The sequence below is a fragment of the Strongylocentrotus purpuratus genome, unplaced genomic scaffold (assembly GCF_000002235.5).
Source record: "Strongylocentrotus purpuratus isolate Spur 01 unplaced genomic scaffold, Spur_5.0 spur5_scaffold_8, whole genome shotgun sequence".
NCBI lineage: Eukaryota > Metazoa > Echinodermata > Echinoidea > Camarodonta > Strongylocentrotidae > Strongylocentrotus > Strongylocentrotus purpuratus.
Genome location: NW_022145614.1, coordinates 27,039,011 through 27,049,824, shown reverse-complemented (window position 1 = coordinate 27,049,824; position 10,814 = coordinate 27,039,011). Strand labels below are relative to the sequence as shown.

General features: G+C 40.5%; 1 protein-coding gene across 1 annotated transcript; it reads left to right on the top strand.

The window, feature by feature from the left end:
- Nucleotides 1–4,704: 4,704 nt before the first annotated feature.
- Nucleotides 4,705–8,544, top strand: snail (zinc-finger transcription factor Snail; the record flags this gene model as incomplete). The annotated part of the gene is given in 3 exon segments (NM_214660.1): nucleotides 4,705–4,947; nucleotides 6,325–7,802; nucleotides 8,191–8,544. Coding segments are annotated over 2 exon segments (1,026 nt in total). The 3' UTR covers nucleotides 7,266–7,802; nucleotides 8,191–8,544.
- Between the last annotated feature and the right edge of the window lie 2,270 nt (nucleotides 8,545–10,814).

Here is a 10,814-nt window from a genome sequence, read left to right as displayed (position 1 = left end):
GGCAGTGGGGGAGAGTGGGGGGGGGGGGGGCAGGTGAGGGCAACCGGGTTCTACGGTAAAATATGATTTCATCATCAGCCTCTGGGCGGTTTAGTAAGGGTGACGTGTATTGCACCACTTGACATGCTCGGCTGTCAAAACCACTAAACCCCATCACGCGAAAATATGACATGGGTTCAATTTATTAAACGAGATAAAAAAAATAATAGGAGGGGCGAGAATAATGGATGGCTCTATCCGACAACAGGGGAGGAAGGGGGTGACGGCAGGGGATTATGTGACAGGCGCTAATTTTGGGATAGATTTGAAGGATTTGGAGCATTATTAATCGAGCGATCATGAGTGAAAGGTGCGAGTCACGCCCATGAAATTAGAGCCGCTGCTGCTCCGGGCCATCATGATGAGCATTGCCGATCATCCCGGGTAGGGTGCAAGTGACGGGCTCACAATGGAAGGGTTAGGCAGAAGGGAATAGTCATGCTGATATTAATATGATTAATGGTTTTTGATAGCTCATACATACCGCCATGCAAACCGACTCCAGGCCGACTTTAAATCGACCGATTTGTTCTTCTTCCATTGGAGATGTCATGTTCGGTCTGTAGTCGGTCTGATGCCGGTCTCCTTGGTGTGACTGGTATAAGAAAGAAAGATATGGGGAGAGAGAGCAAATTGAAGTGGAAATGGGAAAGAGAGAGAGATAGAGAAAGAGAGAAAGAGAGGGGGAGAGAGAGAGAGAGATAGAGATAACATTGAAAGCGGGAGAGGGGAGAAGGAGGGAGGGGGAGAAAGAGAGAGATGGAGATACGGAGAGATATGGGGAGAAATAATTGGCACAAAATTCAAATTCAAAATTTATGGGCCAATGATACATAGTCATGTAGAGAGAGAGGGGGAGGGCGGGGATAGAAAAGAGGGGAGTGAGAAAGCAAGAATATATAAGGTGGGGAAATTTAGAGCATGATCCATGATGCTATCTGATTTCAATACTGGTGTTTACAAAATAACTGAGTGATTATTTTTATACAACTTACTAGTCTAAGAATCGTTAACCTTTCTAACGATCTATTGCCTTAACCTCATAATCCAAAATGCCTTTCCAAATCAATTAGTTTCATGTTGAGTTCTTTTGAAATTTCGGTCACCAAAGATTAATTATGTTGTATGAATTTTGTTAATAACATTGAAAAATGCAAAAATGAGTCATGCATGTATAGAGGCGTGGAAGGGGCTAGTAACAACAACATCGACTTTGAAGTTGATTGGGGGGGGGGGGGGGGTAGTATATAGACAATAATTATTGATGGGTGTGTGGGAATCAGGTTGAATGACCTGTCAGTTGCCATAGAAACTCAAGCCTGAAGGGTGGCAACCGACTACAATATCAAATCTCTTTCCAGCTTGTTCTCTAAAAGTGCGTGCAAGTTTTCAAAAAATATTCTCCGAATTAACGATGACACTGAACTCTGCAATTCCAACATAGTTGTTCAAAAAAAAAAAAACAAAAAAAATCTGAAAGGGAAAAATCTGGGAATGAAGTCCTCAAAAGCCAACAGAAGATCCGAAACCGAATCCCTATCTGCGAGAAGCCCCACAATCATCGCAACGGTATGTCAACGACTCCCCGCGGCCACCCGCCCGCCCTCCCATCGAGAGGGGCATCCCTGGATGAACAAGTCACTAGCTGAAAGGTGCGAGCGCAGCTAAAACAATGACGATGAAAGTGATGAAAGTGATGGAACCCTGTCGTAAATCTGCCAGCATCACTCCTGCATGCGACCATTTCACCTGTAGGGATATAGTTTTGTTTCATTTTTCATATCTTTGTGATGAGTCAATGTTGATTCGGTAACCTGAGAGCTAACGCATGGTGAAAGAATGTGTGTTGCAAGCAGATCAGTGGTGTGTGACGATCAAAACACAAGCCTGCCTCCATGCACGCATGCGACCGAGACCAGAGAAGTTTGATGGACAGAACAACTGGCTTTGATAGGTCCCGGTTCCAAACATTTCGAAATTCCCTTCCTTCAACCCCCAAAATCAATAAGGAAAAAAGGTTCGTTGACCTAATTTTTTCTTATGAATTCAAAGATGAATTTGAAAGGTATTGATAAAGATTATGGAAATATATTAATTGTAAAGTTTAAACCTATCAGGGAGGGATGTGAGTTTTGAGTGTCGTATATACGGACGGGAGGGTAAGGGGGACGCCCCCTCCCACCCCATCTAATAGCAAAATAAGGACATTCAATGGAAAGAGATCAAGAGAAAAAGCAGAGAAACGGGAAAGGCAATGTGGAAAGAAGCTATAAAACAATAATTGTGATGAGGGCGAAGTTGTTGTGAGTCAACAAGAACAGACGAGTGTAAAAATTGAGATTTGAATTAAAAATATTTTAACCACGCACATCAGATTCTTATTGGATGACAGGATTGTGATTTGAACGTCTTGACACCCCAATTGGAAAGTTAAGGAACCCGAGCTTTAGCACAATGATACAACCCCTCCAAATTTTCTCTCATTTTATCACCGAGTAAGACCGTTGCCGCCCCCCCCCAAAGGATTTTTGTTGTTGATGAATGAAATAAAATAAAAAAATCTCTCTCACACCATGAATTATGTGACCCCCAATGACTGGACCCGTGCAAAGCCACTAAAAGTATTTATCCTGGAATTTTAATTGCAAGTGTCATTAAAACAACATAAATGGTAAAGCCCCCCCCCCCCAAAAAAAAAGGGGGGCGGAAGTAGTATACGAGTAGATTAGTAAATGTCAGGCCTTTTGTCCACCTCATTATGTGTCTACTTTGCTTCAGCAGGAAAAAGAAATATTTGTGAATTTGGGAGTATCTTCGCTTTTCAAAAGATATCTGGCATATTGACTTATCATGGGCTTTAAATTCTGTTCGCATATAAATCTAATGGCGTAGGCCTAATTACTATTTGTTTAATGGAGATATCGCGCACAAGTTTTGTTGTTGTAGAGGTCTTTTGATTGGCATGTTTATTTAACATGTAATTCCTTGTCCTTCCCCCGTATTTTTGGAAAAGACAATACTTAGATTTGTAAACAGCAATCAAGAAAAGTACTGGCACAACAGAATATTCAAGGCTGCATGTATAACTGACACGATATTCTGTTCACAGATTTTCTTGATATCGTGCGGTGAAGGCGAAGTATGGAATTTCTCAAAAATATCTGATGACAATTTAAAAGACTCCTAGAGGTATATCGGTGAAAACTAAAGTACATTGCCAGGGTCATTGTTCTTTGGGGGCGAACTATCAGTGTGGCAACAGGTATTTGTGACACATGGTACATTTCTGTGGTCCAGCAATCAAGAAGTCTTGAAATTAACTTCAAACTATTGCGAACATGCGCGTAATATACAAGTTAGAATGTACATTTCAGAATGTTTGTGGCTGCTCGTAGATTTCATTCTCTTTGCAAAAAAGCGCAAGGCTCTGTACTATGAAAGGTCAAATTAGTTACATTACTTATATCGTCCTTATTGTGAACGATAAAATAATGATTTTACGCCCTATTCGAGGGAAACTTATAGTCATAGGTCCCTGATGACAATGACAAAGACAGTATAGGCCGAAAGACCGTTTGTGTATAGATCCTTCAGTATTACAAGTACAACATTTATAAGGTACGGTTTCATGGAAAAGAGCAATGTTTCTTTAACTAAATAGGCAAATACAATTTTTTTTTAAATATTGGTAAGAAAGAATTTTGCATAGATCTATCATCGCCTATAATGGGTGTCACTTTCTTCTCATTTTGACAAATTCGACAAGATTTAGGCAATCGTTAAATCGTTTCTCACATTCCAATAGTCTTTAGCTGATTAATTTGTCTCCGTGGCACTTTTGCACCGATATTTTGTTCGACTGTTCAGTTTGTATAAGTTATTGAAATAGCTGAAACTGTAAATAATAGGGCATAATTTGCCAACTTCGGTAGATATTTTGAGATACAAGGTGATTAATCGAGCTTGGTTAAACTGCCAACATTGACAAGTCACCTGCTTAGAACCCTTGGCAAATTCTACACTGTCAAATTTTATTTTAAACTAAATTGCCATGAAAGCGTTTTAATTACTCCCTAGCTGAGCTCGCTGTTTGGCAGCTGGCGAGAAAACTATTAAAAGTGAACTGCCCACACCCTTTACAAAAAAGTGAGTGTCACTATGTTGATGTCATGTGGCTGCCTGGGTATTAGATGTAAGAATAGTTTGATTCTGTTCATCCTGTTTATGGCACTTTACAGCAGAAAATTGAGATGTACGTTTCCCCCTCTCGTTGCTTTTTGCCCGTATCCCTTTTCATCATAGTCGGTCATGTGTAAATTCAGTGTGCAGAAATTCGGAAAGACTACGATAATCACTTGCACACACCTGCCACTAGTGCGTACATAAGCCAGCGCTCGTCCGATTGGACTGCACTGACATTATAGCAAACTCCAGTAAACTCGCTCGCTGATTGGTCAAAAACCCTTCAATGAGTTAGCTCGTGCGCTTCTGATTGGCTGCTTACACCTCGCCACTAATTACCATAAAGCCTACAGCATACAACCTCGCATACTATAATATACGTGTACGCACACTTGTCGATAATATGCACGCATATATGCATAGATCATACATGTATAAAGATTGGCGATATTTATAACTCGAGCTCATACACTTGTTGAGTGGCAGTAAGCGTGCACTACCGTATAATTGAGAAAGGAAGTTATTGACTTAGAAAGGAACTCTCAGCGGACAACTAACTTCATTAATTGTTCTGAACTTGGTCAGAGCTGTACCGGATTTTAATAATTCATTGTCACAATTGGAGATATTTTACCAACAAGATGCCGAGGTCTTTTCTCGTCAAAAAGAACGCAAAGCAAGCCGCTTCGGGGCTGAAGAAGTTGCAACATGGCATTGCTACCACAGGTGAGATTTTCATAACATTTAGTTTAAAAAAAAAAAGTTTTAGAAAGTCTTTTTTTAGATAAATTTCTGGCAGGAAATTGAATCAGATTTTAACAGAATTGGATTGGCTAAGTTATCATGGTCATTGCATTCATTTGCTTGAGATGTTCATTCTCAATGTCGTTAATTGTCTTTGAAAATGTTGTTACAAAAATGAGGATTTGGTGGAAATAATAGACCAAGTTTCTCTGAAGTTTGATTGACTAGGGACCATTTGAAATTCATGTTGCGCACAGGTGCAACAGTGCTTTAAAGTAATGCTTTACCACCTGTTGAGTGTTGGTCTAGTCCAATTCGCGGACTAGGTCCTAGCCCAGACCTAACTCTACATGAAGATGTCAACTTTTATTTAATATAGATCTAGTCTAAATGAATCTAATGTGTTACTTCTAATGTGTTGTGCACAAATTGAAGTCTTTCAGAAGAAGAAACGTTTGGTGATTGTAAACGGAGATTTGTAAATGTGGCCTAACATTTCAGATCTAGAGGTCTATCTCCTAATGAAATGGTTGTTATGTTAGCAATGCCAATCCGGTCCTTTTTTGTAAAGACTGTATTTAAATTGAATATAATTTCATCAGGTCAAACATTAAACGATCCGTATCTCAAAAGTTTTTAATTGTGGTTGTTTTATTTAAATGTGAACTGTTTGTTCTAATGAAATTGTTAACTGTTTGCTTAAGTCGGCCTTATTTGCAAATTTATAATTTCTTTGCTCCGAATGAAATGCATCAAAAGCACCCAGAACTAAATATTCAAATATTTCTCCTACAAGGCACTAATAATCATAATACTATCTTGCTATTTTGTATTATTTTGCCTACAGTTTCTGCATTCTTTGTACTTGTAGATTCCAAATTTAACTTGAATACCAGCTCAACTCATTCAACAATATCTTTGTGGAATTTACAGTCTGTCATGTGTATTTTGATCTGTTTGTTATTATGTTTCTTTTAAGAAATATCGAAATATCTAATCGTGATGCGTCAAGAACTTAAAAGACATCATTTTTTTTAATCTAAAATATAAAGGGCCTTTCCCTCAATTTCTTGGGCTTAAGTATGATCAGAATGGTTCGTTGGACGTGGGGGATTCGAGAAAACATAATTACGACGCCCAAAGTGAATATTACATGAGGATAAAGGCAATAGCTTGAAAAGTAATGGATTAACTTTAATTGAGACTTTTGATCGTCTATGTAGACTATTTAGCTATTCGCAAACAAGTCACTTGAGTTCATAGCATAATAACTATTTTGTTGTGTTTCGTTGTTAGGACATTGTTTTGTTTATGTTTCCACTTATTCATTATTTTTCTTTGTTTGTTTTGTCTATACAGCATACGACGCAGGTATCATGCTAGTGGCAAGCTACCCCGAAATGGCGGTAGCAGCCCCCGTCAACATTCCGCATCCAGTTATCCACAAACCCGAGCCTCTCCAGGCCATTCCCAACCCATCGGCCTACTGGCGACACCATCCGAATGTGATCTACAGCGCCGCAACGTCACCGTTCGAAGCCGACACCTTCCCGCACATCCACAAGGGGTACAGCCCTCCTCCACCGTTCTCCCAACCTCTCCACGCCCACCTCCCACAACCGTCGCTGCATCATCTCCTCACCCCGACGCCGATTATTGACGACGAGAACCGCATGATCACGTCGCTGTCTCCGAACCAACACCCTCACCACCACCACCACCATCACCACCCTCATCCTCACCACCGCCAGCAGCATCTTCAGGCGTCGACGCCCGCGGCGGCTACGCCTACCGCTACCGCAGCGGCGAAACCCGAGAAGGAGATCAAAAAGCGACGCAGCAACAAAAACGGCGAAGACAGCACGAAGTACCACTGCCCCGACTGCGGGAAGGAGTACTCGACGTTCGGCGGGTTGAGCAAGCACAGGCAGCTGCACTGCGACGCGCAGAACAAGAAAACCTTCAACTGCAAATACTGCGACAAGGAATACATGTCCCTTGGAGCCCTCAAAATGCACATCAGGACACATACCCTGCCTTGCAAGTGCAAGTTCTGCGGGAAGGCTTTCTCCCGACCGTGGTTGCTTCAGGGCCACATTCGCACTCATACCGGCGAGAAGCCCTTCTCTTGCCCGCACTGCCAAAGAGCGTTCGCCGACCGTTCCAACCTCCGCGCACATCTCCAAACCCACTCTGAAGTCAAGAAGTACAGCTGCAAGTCCTGCGGGAAGACATTCTCCAGGATGTCACTCCTCAACAAGCACGAGGAGTCCGGGTGCATCTCTTCAAGTAGTGACTGAAGCATCCTCTAAATCATAGAACCTAAGATCCCGTCATCGGACGGTTGGTGACCAAAAACAAGAAACCGTCGCTGTACAGTTGTATTTAACCCAGATAATTTATTGCAAAAAGAATTGTTCTATTATCTTGCCAGAGTTGGAAGAGAAATGGCTGAAAAGTGACTGAGCAGCACTGAATTAACAGTACCAAAAATGCAGCAAGTAGAATAACTTTAATTCTAGAGACAATCTAGCTAGAAACAGGTTATCTTAGAATGAACTTCCTCGTCTAAGCAAATCTTCGTAACGTTCAGGAACTTCAGGAAACCTCATGCAGATTTTATTTTATATGTCTTGAGAAGGAAGAGACAACGAATTCTCCATTTTTAAACGAAATGTGTTCCATAACTTGCCATTTAACAACTATGTCTACAACTCGTAATGCCATAACAATCTCCGGGCCAAACTGCTGGTTTACATAATCACATTTAATCCCCTATTTTACATAGTTCTGCCATTTCAGATTTGACTACGAGGTTGGGGAGGGGGGGGGGGTGTGATTTACCCCCGGCCCCCCCACTCAGTGTTATTTAGGGTACGCATATGCTCGTACCCTTTTTTTGAAAGCACCCCCTATCTGAGGACTGCCAACATTTCCGAACCCCCCTTTCTCGGGCTTTTCGCGTGCTTTTCCTGCCTTGGAGACCCCCCTAAATCAGGAAAAATACTCAATGTACCCCCCTAAATTCGGAATAATTTCTCAGGAGTCCAAAGAGATGAGAGAAAAAAGAAAAACACCCCCTTTTTAAAGAAATCTCCGGGTGAAAAGTCAAATACACCCCTTTTTTACAATTCTCGGGCCGGACTTTGTCGCACGAAAAGTACCCCTTTACCGGACATTTTGGCAACACGCATGCGGTCATTCCGACCTCTGAGTGGGGGGCCGGGGATTTACCCTTTACAATGAATATCGTATATTGCCCCCGGCTGCCCCTCCTTCAAGGTTCGAGGTTTAACTAGATAAAAAGGAGGGGCGTGGTCCATTGCAATCATTCAAAGTAGGGGGCGCTATACCAAAAACATAACCAAAGTTACCTGGAAAAAAGGGGGGGGTGAATGGCTTAATATGTAGGAATTTGGAGTAGGAAGGTGCTGATTGCATGGTATTGTGTTGAACGGGTAGCTTTGTGTACAAATGTTTCTTATTTTGCTGAAAGCTTCGGTTATGGAATATTTGAATGTCATTAATATATTGACATGTCTTAAGTTGTTTTGTTAACATGCCAATACTGTATGCCCTTTTGCTACCATACCCCCCCCCCCCCCCCCACTTATCATTTAACTCATTCTGAGAGTTGAATCCGTGTTGCGATATGTTTGGTGCTACTATAAACCGGCCAGCTTGAACGGATATGAATAGTGTGCAAACTAGTAATTTTCTAGAAATTGAGCTTTATTGGGTAGTTTAATCACTTGCCTCCAAGTAAAATGGACGGATCTTGATGTACTTGCACATATCATTATGATGACTATGTTATCAATATCCACACTTGTAGAAAAACAGTTGCAACGTAGAGTGGCCACGTTACTGTTATGTTTTAGTTTTATGTTTGTCTTTTAATAGTTCATAAAATATGGAAGTGGTTTAGGCCAAGATTTAGGTGCAATTTTTCATCGTCACAGCTCATATCTCATTCCTTACAGAGATATTAATATACTCGTATACCTCCGCTGAAAAACTGAATGCATTCCACTAATGTTTCTATGTCAAAGAAAGATATTTATTTAAACTGATAGACTCTTTATGAAATTAATTTCTCCTGTTTCCCTCGTGCCTGGAAAGAAGGAAAAAATATTGTATGGATTTATGTTTTCCTTTTTACTCCTAAAATACAGAACATAACAACAACAAATATATTACTAGTTCAAGGTTGAAAAATACGTGACATGACAAAGTCGTGCGTGCTTTTCGAAGCCTTAGTTATAATATGACGAAGGTGGATTACGAATGCAGAAAACCTGAACAAGTTAATTGGGACGTCTATGACGTAACAATGAAATCCTAGAATGAAGCAACCATATCGGCTTGTAATGAATTGGATTCATTAAGCTCGCTCTGACCATGATTTCTGCATGTCATCCGTCATTCTACGTACACCCAACGGAAATACGTTGATCGTTCTTCCTTTTTCTTTTCAACGCCTTCAGTTTGAAATGCGTATCAAAGAAAACGTCAAGTTCTTACTCGTGTTAATGATAGATTCGACCATTTACAAAATTGAATCATCCCAAGTCGGATACTAGCGAAAACACGGGTTTTCGTTTTGAGTCACAAGTACGCCGAGAGTTCTATTAAAAAGAAGACTGTTCATTTCTTTATCTTAACAAGAAGAAGTTTTATTGAAATTGTACTTTATTTTGAGGATTTGTACTAAATAGTGTACACACACAATGAGTGTTTTTAAGGGTTATTTGAGATTTTCACTTTGTTGTTTTTTGTGATTGTTTCCTTCATGTTTTGAACAATTTGAATCACACCGTGCCTTGTGAAGATGCTAATTTATTAAATTTATTTCTGTTGAGTATTTATGAAACTTTCTGTTTGATCGTGTGCTTTTCAAAATAAGCGTTCTGTTATGAAAGTTTGGTCGGTGTGTGAGGAAATAATGATCTGTTGATGTTGGAAGTTATTTTCAATAAGGCAAAGACAAGTGACAGTGTTGAAAGTGACGATGTGGGTTGATGGCAACGATGCATACGTGTATGCTGCTGGTGGTGGTGATGGTGATGATGATGAAGATAATGGTGGTGATGATGGTGATGATGAAGATACTGGTGGTGATGATAATGGTGGTGATGATGACGATTGTGATGATGATGTTGATGATTGTGATGATTGTGATGATTATGAAGATAATGGTGGTGATGATGGTGATGATGATGATGATGGTGATGATGGTGGTGGTGGTGATGATGATAATGAGGATGATGGTGGTGGTGGCGGTGATGATGATGGTGGTGAGATGATGGTGGTGATGCTGGTGGTGGTGGTAGTGATGATGATGATGATGATGATGGTGGTGGTGATGATGATAATGATGCTGAAGATAATGGTGGTGATGGTGATGATGGTTGTGATGGTGATGATGATGGTGGTGATGAAGATAATGGTGATGATGATGATTGTGATGATGGTGAGAAGATGATAAAGATAATGGTGGTGATGGTGATGATTCTGATGCTGGAGATGGTGATGATGAAGATAAAGGTGATGATGGACATGATGGTAGTGATGATGGTGATGATGATGGGAGGAAGAAGATAAGATAAAAGATGACAAATTACTTTGGTTATTTTTTTTCCCCTTTCACAGGGTTCATTATTTGTTCTTTATTATTACTTTGGTTTTTGATAATGATGATGGTAGTGTTGATCGTGATGATCATGATGATGAATATGACTATGAAAAAGAAGAAGGAGAACAAAGATACCGATAGTGATTAATGGGGATCATGAAGATGTGGATGATAATGAGGAGGAGAAAGAGAAAACTGAAGATGATGGTTATTA